The sequence below is a fragment of the Ochotona curzoniae genome, unplaced genomic scaffold, assembly GCF_017591425.1.
Source record: "Ochotona curzoniae isolate NIBS_2020 unplaced genomic scaffold, NIBS_Ocur_1.0 contig_21, whole genome shotgun sequence".
NCBI lineage: Eukaryota > Metazoa > Chordata > Mammalia > Lagomorpha > Ochotonidae > Ochotona > Ochotona curzoniae.
In genome coordinates, this window is record NW_024465322.1 from 3,384,776 (window position 1) to 3,409,784 (window position 25,009).

Consider the following 25,009-nt stretch of genomic DNA (forward strand, 5'->3'; position numbering starts at 1 on the left):
ATTTATTTTTATTTGAAAGGAAAAGTAGCAGAGAAAAATAGAGGCAGTATCTTCCATCTGCTGGTTTAATTCCCAAATGGCCACAATGGCCAGAGCTAAGCCAGTCCCGCCGAGCCAGGAGCTTCTTCCGGGTCTCCCATGTGGGTGCAGGAGCCCAAGGCCTTGCTTCATCCTTTGATGCTTTCCCGGGTGCTTTATTGGGGAGCTGGACCAGAAGTGGAACAGCTGGAACATGAACTGACGTTATATGGAATGCTAGTACCAAAGGCAGAGAATTAGCCACCGTGCTGGCTTCCAAGTCAGCAATTTTAAGCAAATTCATTTAATTCAACCTTTTCTCTCTATTGCTATGGACTCGGCCCTTTTAGCACTGATTTGGAAAGCAGAGTGACATAGGTCTTTTGTCCATTGGTTTCCCTCTCAAAGGCCTGCAGTAGGTAGCGCGAGGCCAGAGTGAAGCCAGGAGCCAGGATTGGGTTTCTTACGTGGGTGGCAGGGGCCCAAGCCTTCGGGCTGCTACCCGCAAACACATTAGCATGATGGTTGCTGGGATTACAAACAGCAGCTTGTTCTGGCCTATCCTTCCATTTCCAGTAAAACATACCCAGCTAAAACTACTTTCTCTTGAACTTGATGCAGTTAGTGAGAACCTTGCATGGATTGTATCCGGAAAAAGTTCTCCCTCTTCGCCTTTAGGTTTAGGTGTCTGAATGGAGGCTTAGTCTGGAGACAGAGCTTTACATGAGAAAGATATTTGGGGAAGTTAATTCAGTTTTGCAAATACAAAGACACAGGAGGGGCCGGCATGGTGGCATGGCAAGCTAATCCTCTGCCTGCAATTGCTGACGTCCCATATGGGCACCATTTCGTGATTGGTTGCTCCATTTGCCACCTGGCTCCCTGCTTGTGGCCTGGGAAAGCAGTAAAGGATGGTTCAAGGCCTTGGGTGCCTGCACCCACATGGGAGGCCCAAGAAGCTCCTGGTTTCTGGCTTGGATGGCCTCAGCTGTGGCCCTTGCAGCCATCTGGGGATTGAACCAGTGGATGGAAGATCTCCTTGTCTCTCCTTCACTTTCTGTAAAAGAATCTGTCTTCCAAGTAAAATAAAGCTTTACAAAGACATAGGAAAATATCTCCTAGGCTAAGCTGTGCTACTTTCCATTTCATATTTAATTAACATCTAAAAAGTTTTTTTAAAAAAATACAGATCAAGTGTGCACTTTTGATGTCTTAAGTTTTTGATATGCCCTAAGCGTGGTCTTCCTGAAGGCCCGTTTTCTGCTTAGGTCTGCTCCACCTAACTGTTAGATTTTCTTGTCTCACTGTAGAGCTGTTAGGGGAAGACCTGAGTTTTCCCTCGTCTGGACTCTGATGGTTTTCTTTAAACAACCCTTGTGAATACACTGACGGGACTCTGCTGTGGTTAAGTGGCAGGAAGTGTGCAGGCTACACTGCCTGGGGCCGGGGGTGGGGTGGTCAGGAAATTGACATCTTGGCTGCCTCTCCTCACCACCCACTGCTGTTGTGTCCTGTGGTCAGATGTGTCCAGGCAGGGCCCACGTCCTTGGTTCCCCGGGGTGGCGGGCTCTTGGGTGAGAGCAGCAGCCTGTTGTGCCACAGTTCACTTTTGTATTTCTCGGGGGCAGAGGGACCATAGTGAGTCTACGCGGAGTCACAGCAGGAAGTTTCCCAAATTCAGTATCAAGAAACCCACAGTTCTAACCTCTGTCTGCTGAGCTTATCTTGGGGCTTACCATGTTACATTAAACATCTTGTGGTTAGAGCAGGTTCTCTAGATCTCTTCTTATCCTGAGATTCTGGGTCTCCGCTGATCTTACGCAATGCTGTAAATCATTTCCTTTTCCTGGCTGTCATCTGCAAATGTTCTCAAAGCTATAATCCTAATTTTAAAAAGGCAACAGCAGGCAACATTAATAACACACTCTGATCTGGCTTTTCTTATGATACTAGAAGATACCGTGCTCTGGTACATATGGAATCCTGAGTTCTAATTATTATTATTTTTTTAAAAAACAATTTTGAAAAGTTGAGAGGCAGAGACAGAAAAAGCAAGCTCCTGTCCCCTGCTTCACTCCCCAAATGGCCACATTTGCCAGGGCTGGGTGGAGCAGGAGCCAGAGGCTGGGAACATCGGCCCAGGTTGTGCACAAGGTGGCAACAACTTGATTACTTGAACTCTCATTGCTGTCTGCTCGAGTCTGCATTGACAGGAAGCTGGAGCTGGAGCCAGAGATCAAATCCAGACATACTCCTCTGTAAGCTGCAGGAATTTTTTTTAAGCCAATTCATGAAAACTTTTTTTTGGTAGAAAACTGGAAATATGTATTTATATCATTTTTCTATATCTGGGGTAAGGGAAGAAACAAAGGGAGAAGCCCCATCCAGCCTCCCACATAGCAGGTTCCCAATGTGGGGTATGCTCCAAGGTCCTGCTCAAGCAGTTTTGATAGTTCAGCAGTTCTGAATTGCTGCCAATCTCATTCCAAGCACGATGAAATCTATTCAGAATCTATTGGCTGACACAGTCTCTTCATGGTTGGGGGTCTGAGATCAGCAGTTCAGTTGGAGGGATCTTCAGTGAAACTTTGTCTGAAGTGATCCCAGACCTGATTCTTGTGTGTGCATGCCAGTACAGGGTCCGGCACAGTCCATCGCCCCAATCAGCTTCTGCGCATGCTGGTCGTGCTGCAGGAATCTTAACTGCTAGCCATATATGCCTGCTGCCAATTACATTGATTTAAAAATGCTTTTCATAACCCTGAGTTGTAGTATATGTTAATGATCTTTTGAGGTAGATGAGTGGAAGACTGAGTTACTTGAATTTTCAGAACAATTGACCATCATTCTGATGCCCTACAGTCCAGATCATTGAAGACCCAAACCAACGCTGCTTTCTTCCTTTCTTACAGTCTCCTGCCTTGCTCCTCATTTTTGCCTCTTAGGGAAATGAAATCTGAGTTGCCGTTGAGAGGCTAATTATGAAATTAACACACTAGAGGACAGCCTGGAAAGTTGAGCATTTTATTGCATTTCAGTTAGTGTCACATTGTCCTAAACCTTCCTGCTATGAGCTGCTTGTGTCTTAGATGGTATGGAGTTAGTCCTGTAGAAACTTTATTTTTAAAAGATTTATTTGTTTACTTGAAAGATAGAGGCAGATCCATCTTCCAGCCACTGGGTTCCTTCCCCAAATTGCTCTACAAGCCAGGAGCTGGGAACTCCCTCCTGGTCTCCCGCCTGGGTGGCCGGGATCCAAGGACATGTATCATTACCTGCTGCCTTCCCAGGCATTTTAGCAGGGAGCTGAAAGGGAAGCAGAGCAGCTGGGACTTGAACCCATGCTCTGGTTGGGGATGCTGAGACAGCACGTGGTGGCTCAGCTGGCTCTGTAGAAACTGATGATTTCCTGACTCTGAATTGTAGGTGCCCAACGTTCCTATTCAGTGTGGTCCCTACTTAAAAGAACAGCAACAAAAGAAAGATGACTCAGGGTGCTTTCCCCTTTATTATTACATTGGGTGGTGCAAACCCATTTGTTCTTAGGTAGAAGTGCAGTCTTTCTCTTTCATTATAGACCTTGTCGGCTGCTGGTACCATGACTTTGAAGAGCCAGGCTGCTCTTGCTGATTATTTCTACATCCTGAGGTTTATTTAAAGTGGAGGATCGCAAACTGGAAGGCGCCCTCTGCTGCCCTGTGTGCAGAGAACATTTCCTGAAGTCTCGGGCTTGTGATGGTTGATGCACTGAGCAGATGTGTGCGTGTTTTTGTCCCCATTGTAGGAAATCCCTGGTGTCACCCTTGTGACGGAGGAGATCGCCCTGCCTGTGATGCGAGTAAGTCTGTGCAAGGCGCGCGCGCGCGCGCACACACACACACACACACACACACACACACACACGCGCGCGCGCGCGCCTGGCTGAGCCTCTGCTGCCCCCAGTGTGGTGGTGACTCCAAAGGGAATTGCAGGACAGCTGGGGAGGGAAAGGGGTTGGGGCCACAGGATTCGGAACGTTTCCTGAAGGAAAGTGGGAGTAACTGTTCAGCCCAAACCACACACAACCAGCCCCTGCTATTGCGCCTCACACCATCTGAACTGCAGGGAGCCTGGGCGCTGTTTTGAAGGGCAGTGTTTGATGCTGTTGGGCAAGCCTGTATTCCATGTAGTGTTGCGTCTGATCCTGCTTTAAGATCATGCAGTTTGGGAGCTTAGCAGGGAATGGCTCAAATACTTGGGTTTCTGTCAGCCGCGTGGGAGGCCCCGATTGAGTTACCTATTTTTGTTTAAAGACTTATTTATTTTTATTTGAAAGGCAGATTTACTGAGAGAAAAGGAGGAACAGAGAGAGAGGTCTTCCGTCTTTTGGTTCTCTCCCTAAATAGCCACAATGGCTGGAACTGAGCCTATCTGAAGCTAGAAGCCTCCTCCAGGTCTCCCACATGGATACATTGGCCCAAAGACTAGAAGCATTCTCCACTGCTTTCCCAGATGATAAGCAGAGAGCTGAATCAGAGTGGAGCAGCTGGGACTTGAACCATGCTGGTACCACTGGCGGAGACTTAGCCTACTGTGCCATGTCACTGGCCCCCAGGTTGAGATCTTGGCTTGTGGCTTTAGTCTGGACCAGCCTTGGCTCTTGTGGAAGTTTGGGGAATGGATAAGTGGGTGAGAGTCTTTCCTCGCAAACTTTTTAAAAGGCATGTCCATGCATGCTCACTCTGTGTGTCACACACACAATTTCCGGTTCAGAAACCATTAGATCACCAAGGCCGGGGTTGTCTCATTTCCTTCTGGTTCTGAGAACAGCTTTTCTGTTGGCAGGAGAGAGCTGCATTGGCTCTAGGAGTGGCCTCTGTGTAGCCTACATACCAATTTCTGCATACACTCAGCCATTATGGAGTTATCTTTGCAAATCTCCTGGGTTCAGAAGATTTGGGGGAATATAATAGAGCGGGGGTGGACAGGGAGGGAAGTAGAAAAAAGATGTGTGTAGTAAGACTACAGTTTCCTTGAAGCTCCTTTGTTGTCTCTGGCATTGCCTGCTGGTAATCACAGCCTGGTGTGGACTGGGACATCTCAGCTCTTGGCAGGGTGCTGCTGTCTTGTATTTCCACGTCATTCTTCCAAATCCACAAAGGGAAGGCCAGGCCTGGACAGCTGGGGAAGGTCACGGGCATTTGAGGTCACAGGGATGCGTGGCAGGTGGCAAGAGAAGGCAGATGGGAAGCTGGCCGTGTAGCTTTAAGAAGGGTCATTTAATGATACACTTGACCATCTGTGTGTGTAGATAGAAGCGTGGGACCACTGTGGAGTCCTGCTCATGTAGGAAAGCAAAGGCGAGAAGAGAGGTCAGCAAGGTATTAAGAGACTCATCCTTTCATTGGTTCTGCCTTTCCCGTTGATCCCACCAAACTGTGTGTGTGTGTGTGTGTGTGTGTGTGTGTGTGTGTGTGTGTTGATCTGAGAGGCAGAGTGGGATCTTCCCTCCATTGGTTCACTCCCCAGATGTGCCTAGAACAGGGCGAGTTCAAGCTAGGCTGAAGCCAGGAGCTTGGAACTCAATCCAGGTCTCCCATGCGGTGGCATAAACCCACGTGCTTGAGCCACCTCTGCTGCCTTTTGGGGTGAGCGCTAGCAAGAAAGCAAAACTGGCAGCAGAGAGCTTGAACCTAGGGGTCCCCAAAAATGGGCAGGTAGGCGGGCATCCAAGTGGCATTTTCACTGCTGTACCAAGTGTCTGACATGATGCCCACAACGCTACAGCTCCAGTCAAGGCCCCCTAGCACTCTACACCTTGCCACATTCTCCTCTTGGTCCTTTTCATAGGGATGCATATTGTACCCTGCAGCAATGGTGATCTAGAAATGTTGGATAGATATTGAATTAGGCTTTTATATATATATATATATTGCCAGACGAACTTATGACTTGTAGTGGCTCTAAAGGATTTTACTGCATTGCTTTTATCTTATCTACCAAGTGGCTGCAGTGGCCAGAGCTGAGCCTATCAAAAGCCAGGAGCATCTTGTGGTTGATTTCCTTAAAGTTAGATGTCAGGAGGGTGATGAGAGAAAGGACTGTATTCATGTTTATGGCTTTGGATTCTTATAGCTAGGTTGATCATCAAAGAAGTTGTGGTAATTTTATATTCTGGGAAATTTGTCAGTTTTACCATAACCTCATTGATATGGTCTAGTTTCACATGAAGAATTAAGTACATATAGAAAAGTGATGAGAATTTTTCTCCTAAAGTTTTTAAAGATTTATCTGAAAGAGAGAGAGCAGGAGAGAGAGATTTGTTCACTGGTTCGCTCCTCAGATGGCTGCAACAGCCAGGACTGGGTCAGGCTGCAGCCATGAGCCTGGAACTCCACCAGCGTCTTGCATGGGGGAGCAGATGCATATACCCGGGTCATCAGCTCTTGCCTTCCCAGTTGTGTTAGTAGGGAGCTGGATTAGAAGTGGAACAGCCAGGGCATGAACTAGCACTCAGATGCAGGCAGCAGCTGGCTCCCTTAGTGGTTTTTTTTTTTTTGTTTTTAACCCATTGGCATATTCTTAGAATAAGATTTGGTTTTGCTCAGGAACAAAGTAGTTTGCTTTGAGGCTCTGCGTGTGCTACGATGCATTTTGTGTCCTTGCATCTTTGCCTCTTCCCACCTCATCCTCCTCCATGGTAATTATCTCCGGGTTTCACTCTGCACACTGCTTTGCTACTGCTCAGCCTACACCTGCTACTTAACTCCCCACTGGGGAGCTCTTGAGTGGCTCCTGGCAGGGTTCCTGTGCTGGTGCAGTGGTCAGCTAGGACCAGCTGGAAGACCCAAGGTCTCCTTTATAACCTTTTCCACACTGATCTGCTCTATCAGGAAAGGCAGAGGTGGACTGCAGGGAATGGCACAGATTCACGCCAAGATTGCACCCGATTTAGTTGGAGCTGTTCTCTCCACCCCACCCAGAATGGAGGCGCTAATCAGTACCTTCCAGTCCACAGGATGCCAGCCCTGAGAGCTCTCGTTGCCTGCATGATTCCACACTGTTAGCCCCTGCTGCCTTTGCCTCTGCCTCTGACTCACTTCTCCCTCCTCCCCTCCAAACCCCAGCTTAATGATCCTATGATGGGCTTGGGGACAGTGGTGCTTCCTACTCCCGACCCTTCCTCCCCTGCAGAGGCCTAGCTGGTTCTGAGCAGGTGTGATCTGAAGCACAGATTCCATGTGGAGGCTATCCTTGCTTTGGCTCCTGTCCCCCAGGATCCAGGGAACGCCCCCCTCCCCTGGCCCCTGTGTTCCGTGCCTACCTTCCCTGTTTCTCAGAAGTTGGGGGAGGGAGAGGCAAACGGAGAGAAATCCATGCTCTCCTCTTGCTCATTTTAGGAGCACTTTACAAATGTTTATTATGTTACTGTGGCTTGCAACACTCACTCACAAGTGAATTTAGGAGGCTGACTCCCGCGGAGATGATGAGGCCCTGAGGCAGAAGTCCTCAGGATCAGAAGGAGTGCCCGAGAACAGGGGCCCCTGAGGGCTGACCGGCCCCTTTGCCTCAGGAGGTTCCTGGGAAAATGCAGTCACTCTCACTAGATCCGCCCAAGCCTCTCTGTTGTGCATTAGCCCCTTAGTTTATGGGATTTTCGTTACAGCCAGAGGGACAAAGACATACATGAGCAGGCTAGGATGTAGAGATCAGATCTAAGATTGTCATCTGCAAGGTTAAAGACTGCCTCATTTTACAAGTGCGTCCCCAAAGACTATTTGAAAAAGTGAAATGAGAACTGATACTGAAACAAGGTGCTCGCCTTCAAAGGCCAGATCATCCTCGCTATTGTTTCACTCCTTTGTAAACCTTGGCTTTCTCTGGGGAAACAGCAACTGTATACAAGGCTGACAGTTGTCCTTGATCTTACAGTGTGAAGAGGATCCACTAAAGATCCTGTTAATGTGAGAAGGAAGCGGTAACTCACCTAGAAAGAGAAAGGAGTGAGCATGTTCTGGTGGAAATACAGTATTTATTAAAAAAAAAATACCAAAAACCAAGACATTTGTGTTTTGTGTCTGGATCAATGTAGCAACACAATCAATCAAAATTTAATATTCTTTTATGAAAAACAAAAGTTGCTCCCAGGTCATTCCTTGATTACCTGTAAGTAATCAGATCCCCGGATAGAATTTTTCTTATACAGCATTTGGGTGTGTTTTTTTTTTAAAGCCCTATGAGCTCTTTTGAAGTGGCTGTCTGTGTGTGGGCTGCTGCGGCTTCCTTCTGGGGGTGCAGGAGGGCCTGCGAGACTGCGAGCTGATGGGATGGCTGCCTTGATGAGCTCCAGGAGTGTGAGCCTGTGCTGTGCAGACACCATGCCTCTCCTTCCTCCACACCCGGGTACAACATGGTTTAGGTTGTTATGCTGGAGCTACCATAATGCTTCTGTTTTAAGGAGCATGCTGGTATCCGCCAGGCAGTTAGGACAGCTCAAAGATGAATCTCAGCCTCCTCTGTAGCCATCTATTGTTTTAAAAGATTTATTTCTGCTTGAAAGTCGGTTACATACACAGATCATCTATCTTCTGGTTCACTCTCCAAATGGTCACAATGGCTAAAGCTGAGCCAGCATGAAGCTAGGAGCCTGTGGCTTCTTCTGGGTCTCCAGTATGGGTTCAGGGGCCCAAGGTCTTGGGTTGTCTTTTTACTGCTTTCCCAGGCCATAAGCAGGAAGCTGGATTGGAAGTGGAGCAGCCGGGAGTAGAACCAATGGTCATCTGGGATGCTAGAACTGCAGGTGGAGGATTAGCCTGTTATGCCACCCTACCAGCTCCATCTCCTATTTTTAACCAAACACAAATGCAAGCCTTTGGACAACTGCTGCTTTAGCATTGTTTAAACCAGTAGTACGGATTAAGGAAAAGTGTTGAAGGGCGGGAGGGTGACAGGCTCAAGTGGCCTTGCCCCAGCTTCAGGATCACCTGGAGGAATTTATAAAAGCTTTCCGAGGCTGTGGTTCATTCCACCTCCAGGGCATGTGTCTCAGGCGGGTTGGTTCTGTCATGCAGCTGAAGCATGAGAAAACAGCTTTCATTTCCTAGTTCATCTCTAAATGTCCACAAGAGCCAGGGCTGGACCAGTCCAAAGTCCAGATTCTATTCCGTGGTCTTGATCTCTCACTAGGGTGGCAGGGACCCAGCTGCTGGTGTCATCTCCTTGGGGGGCACATAAGCAGGAAGCTAGAATGGGGAGCAGAGCTGCGACCCAAACCCGGACACTGTGACATGGTATGTGGAGGTCCCCCAAGTGGTGTCTTAAGTATGCAAGTATTTGGCAGAATGGTAGAGCTGTTCCCTGGGAGCCTTCATCCCATATTGGAATGACTGGGTTTGAGTCTTACCATCACTACCAGCCCAGCTTCCTGATGGTGCCCACCCTGGGAGGCAGCATGCCATGGCTCAAGTATTTTGATTCCTAACATCCATTGCTATTTCCAGCACCCACCACCATCTCTTTCTTGCTAGCTGGAGGAGAGTTCCAAGGGAAAGAATTCTTAGATGAAGGGGTGAGAAGGCAACATGGAAATTTTTTCCTAAGAGCTTCAGTGTGAGCGTTTGGACTGAGGGAACTGGGCCGAGTGATAGATAGAAGACACCTGAATTTTCCTGTCTTGGGCAAGGTCTCTGGTGAAGCAAGCTGACTTACTAAAGTGACCACCAGATGTCACCACAACACCAGTTAGCTTTCTGGCTTTTGGCATGGGTGCTGTAGAATCCAAAGTCAGGACGTGGGAGCTGGAGTGACTTGTAACCAGGGACCTAAAGCTGCCAGGTGGTTAATGGGATTTATCTGATAATTTCTCCATATAAAAAAAAATGTTATAAATAAATGGAAAGGGAAAGAGGAAATGAGGTTCCCACGGGAACTGACATTTTCTTGCACATGGCTTTCTGTCTCTAAGGGAATAGATGTTGGTGGGGTAGGCCTCTAAAATAGGTTTTTAAAAAAGTGGGTTTTGGGCCCGGCGCGGTGGCGCAGTGGTTAAGGTCCTCACCTTGCATGCCCGGGATCCCATATGGGCGCCGGTTCTAATCCCGGCAGCCCCGCTTCCCTTCCAGCTCCCTGCCTGTGGCCCGGGAAAGCAGTCGAGGACGGCCCAAAGCTTTGGGACCCTGCACCCGCGTGGGAGACCCAGAAGAGGCTCCTGGCTTCGGATCAGCATAGTATCGGCCGTTGCGCTCACTTGGGGAGTGAATCATTGGACGGAAGATCTTCCTCTCTGTCTCTCCTCTCTGTATATCCACCTTTCCAATAAATAAATAATAAAAATAAATCTTTTTTTAAAAAGTGGGTTTTAATATATAATTGGCTTTACTGATTCTTCAAATCCATTTCATGTCGGTTAAGATCATCCTTGAATAATGTGCTGCTATCTAACAAGGGCATTGTTTTAAGTTTTCTCCCTTCCTTGTGACTCGGTCAACTGTCACCACGGTGGGCAGGGGCTTACTTAGTTTTGTGTTCATAGATGGCAGCCTGGGCCCCAGCTAAACCTTCTTAAAATGTACATGTTTTGGCAAGAAAGAATTTCATGAATCTGGTCTCCTTGGTTTCAGAAAACAGGATTAAAAACGTAGTAACACTGCATCTTAATGTTTCATGTGAATATACTGGATGCATTCTAAAAATATCAGTAAGATTAAAAAAAAAAACCTACATAGAATGCCAGCTAATTCTGTTTTGGAATATCTGAAAACTGAGTGCAGAATCAGTCCAGGTTCTGAAAACTGTCCTTGAGTGCGAATGACCTTTTCAGGAAAGCAAGGCCTCTCCACTTCAAGTTCTGTTAACTGTCTCTGAATAAACATGGGTTATTGACACAACCCGAGTCAGAAAAATGGTTCAGTGGAGGAAATGGCTCGGCGAGCTCACCTAGGATTTGCTTCAAGCCTCAACCCTGGGAAATCCTGATGGTTTGGGGAATGAGCAGCAATTCTCCCTGTTGTGCAGGGGTTAGCAAATGAAGCAGAAAGGTGCAGTTCCCTCTCAGGATTGCTACTGGGACTGGAGGGAAGTGTCCACTCAGACATGCTTGTAGGTGAGAGCTGTGGAAGCAAGGATGCTGGGATACCCTGCCGGGTGGACTGGGTCTTGAGTCTGCTGCTCAAACTCACACATTCGTCTCTCACAGGTGCACAGCTTTAAGGGATACTGGGAAAAACTGAACTCCAACCTTGAGTATGTCAAGTATGCCAAGCCACACTTACGTTATCACAACAGCGTGGTCAAGAGAGAGTGGCAGGACCTGAACTCTGAAGAGGTGTGTGTGTGGGTGAGGGGTGCGTCATGCAGAACTAAGCAAGCAGTGGAGGTGGGGTGGGCTGGATCAGGTGACAAGGTGTGGCTGGCGTTACCCACACGCCTCCTCAGCACCTCTGTTAGCTTAAGCTGGAGACTGAAGTGCAGAAATTGTGACTGGTGGCCTCAAATCAGATGTGTTCTTATAAGACTGACGTAGTAAAAAAAAAAAAAATAGAAGCACGTCAAGATATTCCCAAGTTAACAGTGGCCAGGGGTTGAGGAGTTAAGAATGTTCCTGGCTCTCAAGGGATATGTTTGAAGAGATAAAACTGTTCCAATCTTGGCTAAGATGGAACATTATAGGACTGAAACCTACATGTTTCATAGGATGCCACTGAACTTTATACACACATTAAAACTTGCAGAGGGAGGAGGAAGAGACCAAGAAAATAATTCATGGATTTGTAATGCATGTATGTTTTATGTATGTATGCAGTTTAGGGCTATGTAGGATAAAAGGGTACTTCAAAAGTTCATGGAAAAAATGGAATTAAAAGTTTGGTTTTGGTGCAAAAGTTCAGGTGCATACCTATGGGGAAAGGTCGTGAAAAAAGGACATGGGAAATGTGTAGTATGAAAAAATATATATACATGAGTTTCAGAGACGTGCGCTGTGGTCTAGCATGATAAGGCTGCAGAACTGATATCCCATATGGGGCTGGTTTAGATCCCGGCTGTTCCACTTCCAATCTAGTTTCTGAACTGAGAAAGCAGCAGAGGATGACTCCATTCTTTGGGCTCCTGCATCCACGTGGGAGACCCAGAAGAAGCCCCTGGCTTCAGATGGGCACATCTTCGGCCACTGTGACCATTTGCAGAGGTGAACAGGATGGAAGCTTTCTCTTTCCTTCTCTTTAAATGTGCCTTTCAGATAAATATAAGCAAAGTTTAAAAGCAAAAAACTATGCATGGTTTTCAGGGTTTTTTGCACCAAGATAAAGTTACCTTTCAATTCCATGTTTTCATGAACTTTTGAGCTGGTCTCCTGTTAAACAAGCGACTCCGTAATTGGCGTATTCCACCTGAAACACTCAACCTACCTTTGTGATGAGAGAAGCTATTTTGAGATATGTGTTACATTGATTGCTGTGATCAGATGTGTGTGGTAAGATGCCAGAAGTTTCTAAAATACATAAATAAAAAGCTAGGTGTTCTGATTTCCCTGACAAGTGCCCGCCCGCCCGTGTATCTTTTCTGAAGCTCTTCACGATGTTGCATAACGTTTTTCCTGTGGAAATGGTCTCCCAAGGAACCACCACCTTTTACACTCCTGACATTTTCTCCCTCTCAGAAAACGGGAAAAAGAAGATCCGTGGCCTTTGTAAGGAATATTCTGGATAATGCAGCCAAGTAAGTACTCTGAAAAGCAACTGGATCCCTAGAGGGATATCTTTGACCGCACTTGCAGCTGGGGTTCCCGGAAATAATCTACCAGTGTCCCATGTCCTTAGCAGAAAGGAAGCTGCTGGTTTCCTGACTCTAACCACCTGAGCCCTGAGTTCAGTACTGGAGTTTCTAAGTGAAAAAAGCTTCCACATTCAACCTGAGAGACTTGCACGCTGAGTAGGGATGGGGGCGATTTCCAACCAATGCGTGGAAAACAAAACCTCTTCAAATGAGCCCCTTGGGGCTGGAAGGCAAGGGAGTTGGTTTTGCAACAAGTGTTCGTGGGCGGGTGGGCCTGCTCTTATTTTGAAAGCACCGCTGTGTCCCTGGATGAGTCACTGGGCACTGCTAACAGCAGAGGCCCGCTTCCAGCCCCATGGCCTCTCCTCTGTCCCCGTTACTTCCAATCGCTGAGAGCTGCAAGTGTTCTGAGTGATTTGCTGCAGTTGGCAGGCCTGACGTGTTTTGTAGATTTTTCTAATTGCCTCATGTGGCTTTTTGTTACTGATGAAAAGTGTCTGAGGTTTTCGGCTGCCTGAGAACCATTTTCTGCAGTGGTTTGATGGGTTTTTACAGGAGGATGTCTTTGTCTGGGTGTTGAGGTTTGCATTTCTTTTTCTTGTAGTAATACTTCCTCAGTGAGTCACCTGGCTTGTTTCCTTTGCAGGGTGATATCTAACCTGGAAGCGAGAACTCTGGGTAAGAAAGCCTTCTGGATTGCAGTCAGAGAGCACTGTGCCTCCTCCCTCAGTGGACTGGCCACCTGTTGGGTGACCTTGATGGGAAATAGAGGAGTCGCTCTCCCATCTATGTGACAGTGGCCGCAGCTGGGCAGCGGCTTTCTCATGAGAGTGGTCGCCCAGGCCTGCCACTCTGTCTTGGCCTCGAGCATCGTTAAGAACAGATGCTGCGCGTGTTCTTGCCAGAGGAGTCCCTGGGGCGGGGGGGGGGGGGGGGGGTTGGCCGTTGCTGGGCTTCAGGATTTCTTCTCTTGTGCTTGAGCTAATGAATGTGTCCTCTGGCTGGACCCAAAGCTGCACATGGGCATTTCCCTGGGTGCTGGGTCTCATACCCTTCCAGACTCTGTGACCTTTCATTTTGACTGAGCCCATGGCACATGCTGGGCAAAGCCCTGAGGTACAAAGAAATGACGAGGAAGAAGCGCCCCATGGAGGTGTGGAGTGTGGTTCTGGGGCTAGGGGTGGGGCCTTCCATACCAGCGCTTATCACCTGACGATCATGCCATCTTGGACAGTTGGTTGTCTCTGCTAGGCTAGGAGGAGAATGTAAGAATAAACGGGTTCGTGCACATAGCACTTGGCACAGTGGTTAGTGTCTGGGAGGGTGAGATGGGAGAGGGAGAAATGCTACCCATCATCACCCCACCCCAAGGTCAAAGGAGTGGGAAGGGAGGGCTGGCTGGAGGAGGCAAAAAAAAAAAAAATTGGAAGAGGCTTCCCTGTGAGTGACATGTGAGAAGTTTTACAACACAAGGGGACTTGGTGAAAAAAGGGAAAAGGACCTACAGGGGTTCTGTGGGTGCATATCTTTTGTATGACTGTTATCATGCCTCCTCCCAGGCAGCCTTCACTAACTAAGCTGTTTTTATAGCCTCCCCCACCCCCACCCGTTTTATGGGCCTGGATGTTTTGGGCATATGTTGGGTGACCTCAAGAGAAAATACTTTTACATAGTCCTCTTCCTGCAGCTGTGTATACACAGCCAGGGGAACCATGACCGTGAATTTGTTCAGCCCCAGGCTGCCAGAGCCTGAGCTCACCATTGTCCCCAAGAGAACCCACCACTGTTTGACCAGGCTGGCTAGGCTGGATGCCAGGGGTTCCTGGATGCAGGGGGCCTGAGTGTATGTGTGACAATTAGCCATGTTGCTTTGCTAGGTAGGAAATGTTGCCTGTTGGGTCCACCTTGCCATCTTGTCTCTAGGGTTCTTCCTGCAGAACTGCTTCAGCCTGATCGTTTCCTGTTCCTGGTCAGTCTCATTATGTTCTTTTAGGAAACTTGCCCTTCCTTTCTCATGCTTTGCTTGCACTCTGGGATGCTGCCACTGCCCATTAAGAGCTGTTTTGAATGGTTTTCCTTTCCAATGTAAGAATTGGAGTTAGGATCTGGATAGTTTATTCTGATGGCCAAGAGGGAAATCCATGCCCTCGCAGAGGGAGTTGTTGGCCCAGTGTGCATGGCTGCCCTCATGCCTAGCATAGACCTTGATTTTCTGGGGGAGAGAGAAACATGGGCAGGATGTGGGTAGTTGGAGAAGCTGTAGGGCAGATCAGGGATACTGTGGTGTTCCGCCCTTCTGGCCCGGCTTAGAATCAGGGTTGATGATGGTAGGGGAAGCGCTGACTGATTCGCCACACACCAGTACTACTTCATCTTGGTCTAACTAACTTTTCAGTCTGAAAAATGTGTGTCAGTTACTGTGATTGGTCACAGTCATTGGCGGGTGGCATCAGCTCAATGATTCCCAGAGTCAATGAGCTGCAGAAGGCAGCAATATCCTCAGTAGGGTCGAGAGAAGGCTCAGTTCCCTCTGTCTCCTTGGAGATGAGGCTTAAGAGTGTGATGAGTTTTGACGTTGACTCCTAGGTAGGTCTGGGTCATACTTGGTTTATGAGAAAATTTCCCTATCAGGGAAGGTTTGCCCAGGGACTCTGAGAAGGGAAACACCGGCTGTTTCTTCCTTCGAATCCATTTCCCACAAATGGCTCTGCTTAACTATTGCCCTATTGAATTCCAGAACCAAGACTTGCACCCCTGTTGCAGGAAGAGGACAGCCCCCAGAGGCTACTCATGGGCTTGGTAAGTGCTCTGTTGGGCTGCCCAGGGCTGGTGAGCAGAGGGGCCCAGGGGTGACAGACAAGAGGGAAACGTGCTTCTCACTCAGATTGCGTCACTCATTCACTCTCTCAGCAGTCACAGGCGAACACTGTGGACCATGTATGTCCAGGGGTGACCAATGCAAACACGACTTCTTTCCTCTGGAAGCTTGCAGCCCCACAGGGGAGACACACACTGATTGGTCACACCAATAATTATGTTCCTATATCACAAATTGTTACAAGGGTTGCTGCATTGTGGATGTTTGAGGAGGGAAAAAACATGAGCAGTGTCTGTTTGCATTTGCAAACAAAAGCACTTGCATTTGGGGCTTCAAATACAGCAGAAGAAAGTATTTCTCAAGAAGGCCTATTGCTAGGATAATCAAGTTAAAGTAGAAATACTGATAAGTCTGGGCCAGTTTGTTTTCTCAACTGGCTAATCCTCCACCTCCAAGCACCAGGTCCCATATGAGTGCCAGTTTGGGTCCTGGCCACTTCACTTCTCATCCAGCTCCCTGCTCATGGCCTAGAAAAGCAGTGAAGGATGGCCCAAAGCCTTGGGACTTTGCACCCATGTGGGAGACCATGACAAAGCTCCTGGCTTCAAATCGGCTCAGCTCTGGCTGTTGTGGCCACCTGTGGGAGTGAATCAGCGGATGGAAGATCTCTCTTTACAATTCTGCCTTTTAAATAAATTAAGTATTAAAAAGTAAAGAATGATCTGTGATTTCAAATATGGCACGTTTAAAAAGTATATAAATCTATATGTTCATGTACAAGTACATATAAATACACTTGAAGTCCAGTTGGTTTTCTTGGCAAATATAGCAAATCTAATTGAAGAATTGAAAAGCTAAATACATAATAATTGTAGAATAATTTGAAAAATGTCAACGATAGGCCAGGAAAAGATTAGGTAAAAAGAAAAAAAAATTAAGCAGAAAAGTTTAAAAATAAGTCTGGGAGAAGAAATCTCTTTTACAAATGTGACATGTGGTTATCACCTGGAATATAAATAGCTTATAAGTCAGCAAGAAAACAATCCCCTATAAGGGAAATTAAGGTTCTGATCAATTTCCAAAGTTAAAAAACGGTGAATAAGTCCAGAGTAGGGGAGAAGAAAACAGTCCAGCATGGTTGTCATCAAATGACAAATAAGTTTTTTTTTTTTTCCTCAAAATTTTTAGTCATTTGAAAAGCAGAGAAATAGAGAAAGTGAGATAAGAAATTTTGCATCTACTGGTTCACTCCCCAAATGCCTGTAGTCATCTTGGCTGGGGTGGGCTGAAGCCAGGTGCCAGAGACTCCATCCTGGTCTCCCAAATGGGAAGCAGAGCCCGATTGCTGAATCCGCCATCACTACCTCCCCGGATGCACATCAACAGGACTCTGAATGGGAGGAAGAGCTGGGCATTGTGAAACAGGTTACAGATGCCCCAAGCCTTGTTTTCATCATTATGTCAGCTGCCCACACCAAGTGCTTTTATCTTGTTTTTCAGCCTATTAGATTAGCTGTAGTTTAGAAATCGTGCTAGAAAAGCTCAGGGCACAAGGAATTGAATATCCTCATGAAACAAGAATTAGTATAACCACAGTGGAAGACCCTTTGCGTGGTGTCTTGCAAACTTTCAATATGTAACCTTGTAAAATACATTTCCCAGACTTTAATCTGATAATGCTCAAATATATGGCAAGTGACCATCTTTGTAATTATTTTCACTTATTTTGAAAGTCAGTTATATAGAGAGGGAGTGACAATGAGACAGATATCTTCCATCCAGTGATTCACTTCCCTGATGCTGCAATGGCCTGGGTTAGGCCAGGCCAGTATCAGGAGCTAGGAGCTTCTTCCAGGTTTTCAACATGGATGAAGAAGCCCAGGGGGCCATCCTCTGCTTCTTTCCCAGGCGCATTAGCAGGGAGCTGGGTTGGAAGTGAAGCAGCTGGGACTCAAACCAGCACCCCTATCGGATGCCGGCATTGCAAGCTTTAGCTTTACCTACATGCCACTATGTCAGCCTCTGTAAGAATTTTTGGGTGGTGTAAAATATGCCAGAAGAAAAGAGGAGAGAAAGCTGGGCATACTAACGGCCAACCTGGGGCTGCCCAGGCCAAACAGGACAGAGCCCCAGAGTGACAAGCCTGGTTGGAGCCCCTGGAGTAACTGGTGGAGAGAGAGGTATCTTCCATCTGCTGCTTCATTTTCCCAAATGGCTGTGAAAGCTAGGGCGGGGCCAGGCTAAAGGCAGGGACTGGGAACTCCATCTGGGTGACAGGGGACAAAGGACTTGAGCCATCGTGGGCTACCTCTCCTGATGCATTGGGAAGAAGCTGGTTGGTAAGAGGAGTGGCAGGGTGTTAGATACAGGATGCAGGGATCACAGGCTGGGCTGTAAAGCTCGCTCATCTTTAACTTCTGAGTTGGTGCCATCCACTGGCTCCTTAGGGAGTTTGCCCCTGGACCCAGGGGCCTACTGGAAGAAAATGTTGGGGTCCCCTGCTTTATACTCGGCAGAGAGGAATGAAAAGCTTGCATTTCTATTGGTGAAATCTTCCTACTGATAAGGACTGTGAATGAACTGCTGCAAGCAAGTTCCAGATGTGGACAGGTCTGATCTCATACATGTTCTGTTTTCAGATGGTGTCTGAGCTGAGAGATCATCTGCTGAGACACCTCCAGGGCATGGAGAAGAAGAGAATCGAACACATGGCGCTGAGCTATGTTTCTAAACTGGTTGGTTTAGCTTTTTCTTCGCCTCCGTTCCTTGTCCCACTCTTCATCCCTCCAGTGCCCCAGGCGGAGCTCTCAGAATGTGATGTACTGAACCCCTTGGTGTGGTTTTCGCACTAGGTTTTGGAGCCCTCCTGCCCTTGCACCAGTCTGTTTGCTTCTGTGGAGAAGGAAATGAGAACAATAAACAAAGAGCACTGGGTTTCGAAAGTGGCTTATTGCTCACCCTTACGTAGCAATTCTATGCTTATGATCACACAGGACAATGGATTCGCCATGCTTGCCAGATTTTCACATCTCATCTTGGCAGCCTCCAGCTCCTGTTAAACGGCAGACAATGGTTTCTATACATGAAGTGGGGGTGAGGGGACAGACAGATACAGACAGGTGAAAACTTGAACTTCAGCCCTTTCTTGGCTCTAGCAGCTCCTCCGGGCCAGCTTCCTGCTTGGCTGCATATAAACACTATTCAATCAGTGCCCACTGATGAGATTGGTGATTCATTACCTGGCAGCCATTTATCAAGGCCGCACCATACCATCCAGACGAATGACACAAGTCCACATGTGAATAGAAATTGATGGCCGTCATAGCTCACAATTTCTGTTGTACGATTTGAGCTTTACAGTATTTAGTCTGCTTGGAAATAGGCCTTCTCATGCTGATATCATAATCAAGTTCTTGAATTGTTTTGAAATCTTTCTCAGCGAAGAATTTCTGAATGTGTTACTGGTCTTCATGTTGGTATTGCTTTCTTTGTTCAACTCATGACATGCAACTATTTGACATACCTCTTTGTCATCTTTCTGTTGCCTTAAAAGCTTACCTTCCAAAGTGTTAACGAGTTTCATTTAAGTGTTTTTTTTTTAATGAAAAAAATATTTGAGAAGCAGAGAGATTGATGCCTTGCATCTGCTGGTTCATTTCCCCAAATGTATATAGTAGCCAAAGATGGAGCCGGGAGGCAGAAATTGAATCCAGGTCCCTCTGGTGGGTGGCAGAGACCCTCCTGCTTGAACTGTCCCCTGCTGCCTTCAAGTGTGCGTGTTAGCAGAGAGCTGGAATTCAGCGTACAGCTGGGGCTTGAGCCCAGCTACTGTGATGTGAAATATAGGCATCCTAATTACTAGACCAAATGCCTACCCTAAAGTTTCCATCGTAGGTTGTGATAATAGCTCGAATCCCTAGAACCAGTAGGTCCACAACTGGGTGTGTCCACAGTTGGGTGTGTCCCAACTCTCAGAAAGCTCAGTGTCCCTGATTTTCTGATTTAGTAGTCACTTGCTTGGGGCCAGCTCTCCCTGCTGTTGGTCAGCAGCTCCCAGCCATGCTTCCCCTTCCCTTCTAGGGAAGGTGGCTGATCTAAAAACACATTTAGGGGAGTTGTGGCAGAACACACTTACATCGTTAACATCTTACCTTGCTTTGTTTCACCCAGTCAGAAACCAAGCATTCATCTTAAACTCTGAGAGCAATAGTGTTTGCATGTGTGTCTACACAGATCTTTTCCTGCTTTACTTCCTGTTCCTAGCCACGTGCGTGATGTACAGATTCGTCACTGGTCACTCCCTACAAACTGCCTTACTGCCTGTGAATTTGTCGCAAAGTTAGAATGGGTTTCTGGATAAGACTCTGAGGCAAGGAAGGCTATTCTTTTCGTTTTATTGGTCACCTGTCTTGCAATCAGCATGCTAATTTTTATGTCATTTAACCGATGAAGGTGCTGAGAGCTGGGGGGGATAGATAATTTGCTAGGGCCACACTGCCAGTATAATTCAGAACCTGAGCTGAACTTCAGTCTTCCCCAGCTTCATGTTCACGAGCGTCACTTTATCTTCAGTCTTCCTACTGTCTCCTCTTGGCACTTGTAGTGTAACAAGCCCAGAGCAACCCTGGAGGCACTTGACCTTCCCTTGTAAAAGATGAATGTGAGCATGAATGGCGGAGCCAGTTGGCCAGGGTTTTGGAAGGGGTGCCCTGCCCGCCTCTACAGAGGGTGCTCTGTTAAACTCTGGGGCCAAATTTCAGTCTTTCCACTTGGGATGGCAGAGCCTTAGAAAGGCCACTGTGTGACTGGGCACAGCTGGCATGCCAGCTGCCCTGAATGTGCTGTCAGAGCTATAGAGGGTCAGCCCAGAGGGCCTGGAGGGGACAGGATAGCAACACTGACCAACGCACTGTGCTTTGCCTCTAGCTGGATCTCATGTGTTGCATACTGGAAACCAGTTGGAAGAAACACAACCTTCAATCCCGCATCCTCTGCTTGTACGCAAGTATTTCCTCCCCTTGTATTGTGGTGCACAAAGAACCAGCACCGTTCTGATCCCTACCTGTTTCAGCAAAGCTCTAGGAAAGGTCACTGGTTTCAAAGCAGTTATCCCCGGTCCCCACAGCATCTGCCTCACTTCTAGACTCTGCATGTAATGCTAATGTCCTGGGCCCTTCACGCCTCCCCTTCCCTAAGTGGAAGGTGGGAGAGGAGGCCTACCAAGAAGGCTCTGTTCAAGGACTGTAGTTTCTAGTCCCTGCACCTGCTGTCTGGCTAGGTCTTAGGCTGGTGTTACAGAGAGCAGCATGCTTCAATGAGCTCAGGGTTACTGCCTAGATCACGTGGGGTGTTAGAAATGAGCCCCTTGGCCAACACGTTGTTTTTCTGACTTCCCCACACCCACCCCAGTAACAGGCCTGCCAGTGCGGCTGAATCTTCCGTCTTTCATATCATGACCAGGATTCTGGAAGCTGCCCACAGCTTGTTTTTACCACTGCCTCCTGGTAAGTCTCTTCCTTCCTCACGTGATCCAGGGATATTGGCTCAGTTCGGGTTTAACAAGGAGACATGTGGGAGGAATTGTGTGTGTGTGTGTGTGTGTGTTTGTGTGTGTGTCACAGTGAGACATGGAACACAGCTACATTGTGCTGTAGTGCGTTGCTCATTTTAGGGAACACAGGTGCTTCCCACACACTTTTTTTGGATTGTCTGACCTAGTTGAAGCAGATTCAGGGAGCTCTTTTTTCTGTGCCCTCCAGGCCTCCTCTGAGTTGCCTGAAAGTTAATACTCAGGAGAAAAGTGAATCTAGCCCAATGCCAAGGATTAAACTGATCCTCCATTGCACTTGGAAGCTGAACAGTTGCCACAGGGAGCAAGTCAGGCCTTCAAAATCCCCTTGGGGAGGGCTTAGTGTTGTGGTACAGCCAGTTCATCCCCACGACACCAGCATCCAAATACAGGCATGGGTGCCAGTTCTGGCTGCCTTGCTTCTGATCCAGCTCTCTGGGAAAGCAGCAGAGGATGGCCCAAGGGCTTGGAACCCTGAACACCCACACGGAGACCTGGATGGAGTTGCCAGCTCCCAGCATGGCCATGGCAGCTCTTGGGGAGTGAGGTAGGAGATTCCTCTGTCTCTTTGCCTCTCCTTTCCCCTCTCTGTATCCCTCTGTCTCTTTATCTCTTCAACTGCCTTTCAAATAAATATGTAAAACATGAAATAAAGTCCCATTGGACCACCATCAGTCATGTTTTTTTTAAAAGATTCATTTATTTTTTTATTAGAAAGGAAATTTTACAGAGAGCAGGAGAGACAAAGACCATCCATCCACTGCTCACTCCCTCAATACCCAGAGCTGAGCTGATCTACAGCCAGGAGCTTTGTCCAGGCCTCCCAGTTAGGTGCAGGGGCCCAAGCATCGTGAGTCATCCTCCACTGCTTTCCCAGGATACAAGCAGGGAGTGGGATCAGAAGTGGAGCAACCGAGACACAAACTTGTGCCCATAAGGGATGTGATGCTGCAGGCAGAGGATTAGCGTGCGATGCCACTATGCCAGCCCCACAGTCATTTATTTAACTGGTTCAGTTAATCAACACTATTGACGGGTAGTGTGCTAGAAAGGAGAAGTATATAGAAGTATATAGATGTATATAGAAGCCAGCATTCTTTATAAGACATACTGAAGGCCTGTTTACTATCAACCACCTGATTCTTACCTATTAGTCTCTCCTTCCTTCTTGCTTTCTCCTGTTTTATTATAAGAATGACTGCTGTGAAATTCCCCTTTTCCCCACACACCCCAGCATACCTTAAAAAGTTTTTAAAAGCATTGCACAGCATGGTTAAGCATGGGTCGATCCTTCTAGAACTGCAGCTTTATTCCTGTTGGACAGCAGTTCCTGCCCCCTGAGCTAGACAACCATGTCTTCATGAGTCTGACTAGTTTAGATGTCGCCTGGAAGTGGACTAGCGCAGCTTTGGTCCACCCATGTCTGCCTTCATCTAGCCTAATCCCTCCCAAGTTTTTCTGTGTGCATTTGGTAGGATTTTTTTTTGAGGGCCGGGATCTCCATCCAGGTTTCCCGTGTAGGAGGCAGGACCCAGGGACCCGAGACCTGCTGCTTTCCGAGATGTGCTTGAGGAGGAAGCTAGATCTGCTGTGGAGTATCTAGAACTGGAATCAAAAACCTCACTATGGGGTGTGGCGATTTAACTGCCCTGCCACATTTTGCTTGCCTTTCATTGGGGTGTTTGTTCTCTTGCTACCGAGTTGAGTTGCTGGTGTGTCTTGAATATTAGCCCTTTATCAGATACATGTTCCGCACATATTTTCTAGCTTGCCATCTCACTTGTTTTCTTTGCTGTGTAGAAGCGTCTTACTTTGATGTAATCCCACGCACATTTTTTTTTTTTTTGCTTTGGTTGCTTTGTACTTTTGATGTCACATCCAAGAAATCATTGCCAAAATCAATGTCATGACCTGTTTCTCCTAGGTTTTTTTTTCTGGAGCTTTATAGTTTCAGGTCTTAGGTTTAAGTTTTTAATTCATTTGAGTTTACTTTCTTGTGGAAAAGTCTTGTTTCACTCTCTGGCATAGCTTATTCAATTTTCCAGATATCATTTATCATGCAAGCTGTCTTTAACCCATACCATTTCTCTTCCTCTCTTCTCCAAGAGACCAGGCATGGAGATGTTTCTTTCTGGTCCAGTATTTTTTGTCCCTTGAACAAAAGAGTCCACATCCCAACATCCTTTTATCCTGGGCCTATGGAATTGGAAACCCTTCTGTTCTCTTTTTCTACCTTACTGTAGAATCAAACACATTGGGGCCTGCATTGTAGTATACTGGTAAAGCTACAATCTGGGATCTAACGGCCTTGACTGTAGCATCCCCCGGTAGGGTAAGGGAAGGTACTAGTTTGTGTCCTGGCTGGTCCAGCTCGCTGCCAATGCATCTGGGAAAAGTAGATGACCCAAGTGTTTGGGCTTCTGCCACCAATGTGGGGGACCCAGATGAAGCTCCTGGCTTTGTCCTGGCCCAGCCCTGGCCATTGTGGCTGTATGGAGAGCATATTCTAAACAATGGGAAATCTCTCTCTCTTGATTTGTTGGTCTCTTTCTGTCTCTCCTTATGTCTTTGTAACTTTTAAAATTTAAGAGAATTAGAAACAGGGCTACCCCTCTGGGGCTTTACTCTGTATCCCAGCATAGTACTTGACTGTGACAATGCAGAGCCAGTGACTTGGATTTTTACCTCAAGGGGGGTGTAAAGCCGAGAACCAAGCCACAAGCACCTCCTTAATGTGTTCTCAATCATTCCCTCTGTGGGGTGGGAAGCCAGGCTGCCCCCCATGCTGACCTTCTGGGATCTCTGGTCCTAGGTTTCCACACACTACACACCCTCCTGGGTGTGCACTGCCTCCCTCTGCACAACGTGCTGCAGTACATCGATAACCGGGTGCTGCTGCTCACGGAGACGGCCGTCACGAGGCTCATGAAAGGTAAGACCCTCCCGGGTGGCAGGCTTGAGCACACTGGCGCTGGCTTTCCTGGGGGTGCCACCTCTGTGGGTCTCACAAGATGCTCCCAGGTTGGGTTGCATGCCCTGTCTTTTTAACTCTTTGAACGAGGGCCCCCTGGTGTTCATTTTGCACCTGACCTCCCTGATGGTGCAGCCCCTACAGCAGAAGCCAGCCCACTCTCCTGTATTTGTCCTGGGAGCCACTTGTCTTAAATGCTAGGCCGAACTCTCACACACAGTCTCCTTTCATGTATTCAGTGTCACAAGTGAAAATTTCAGTGTGTTTCCTGTGTTAGGATGAGCCAGAGATTAAGCGCTTGCTGATTTATTAAAGTGGATTTTTCTGTTGTCTCTTCCTGGTACCAACCAACCTTCTTGTAGATCTGGACAACACAGAGAAAAATGAGAAGCTGAAATTCAGCATCGTTGTGCGACTTCCCCCGGTAATCTTGAATTATGAAGTTCCTGGCATGACCGTCCTTGAGATTCGTCTTGCTTTGGGCTCAAGTCCATGGAAGTTTCGTTTTTTAGCCCTGTCCAAGAAATCCCATCCAGCCCCATCCCATCTCCCAACCTCTGTTGCTGTTCCCCGCCAGACTTGCAAAGCTCTGGCTCCTCTGGCTTTGCCTGGCCTTGGCACAGTGCACATTTTTCTCCTCTCAGGAAGCTGCACACGTATTTATATCTGAGTCTGGGAAGGAGGGTGGAGGTGAAACATGCTTTCGGCATGTAACCTGATAAATTTCAGTCCAGGTTGGTGGGAGTAGTGGGGGACATTCAGAAGGTTCTGGAACTGTTCCCTCATCCTACCTTTCTACATTGGGCAGGAAGACATTTCCCGGTTAAGGGAAGAATGAGAAAGGGAGGGGGACATTGCAAAGTCATTCCTCTTTTTTTTTTTT

General features: G+C 47.4%; 1 protein-coding gene across 4 annotated transcripts in view; it reads left to right on the top strand.

Moving 5' to 3' along the window:
• The window catches only part of LOC121150371 (gamma-secretase activating protein), a 69,226-nt gene that overhangs the window by 41,191 nt on the left and 3,026 nt on the right, over window positions 1–25,009 (top strand). For 3 of the 4 annotated variants that reach the window (XM_040971217.1, XM_040971214.1, XM_040971216.1), the window contains 10 exons: window positions 3,803–3,856; window positions 11,192–11,320; window positions 12,653–12,711; window positions 13,415–13,446; window positions 15,506–15,567; window positions 18,226–18,321; window positions 20,513–20,583; window positions 20,996–21,090; window positions 23,968–24,087; window positions 24,489–24,550. In XM_040971217.1, coding sequence (XP_040827151.1) covers window positions 3,803–3,856; window positions 11,192–11,320; window positions 12,653–12,711; window positions 13,415–13,446; window positions 15,506–15,567; window positions 18,226–18,321; window positions 20,513–20,583; window positions 20,996–21,090; window positions 23,968–24,087; window positions 24,489–24,550 — 780 coding nt within the window. The remainder of the gene's footprint in view (window positions 1–3,802; window positions 3,857–11,191; window positions 11,321–12,652; window positions 12,712–13,414; window positions 13,447–15,505; window positions 15,568–18,225; window positions 18,322–20,512; window positions 20,584–20,995; window positions 21,091–23,967; window positions 24,088–24,488; window positions 24,551–25,009) is intronic. The other variant, XM_040971215.1, reaches the window with a different exon arrangement.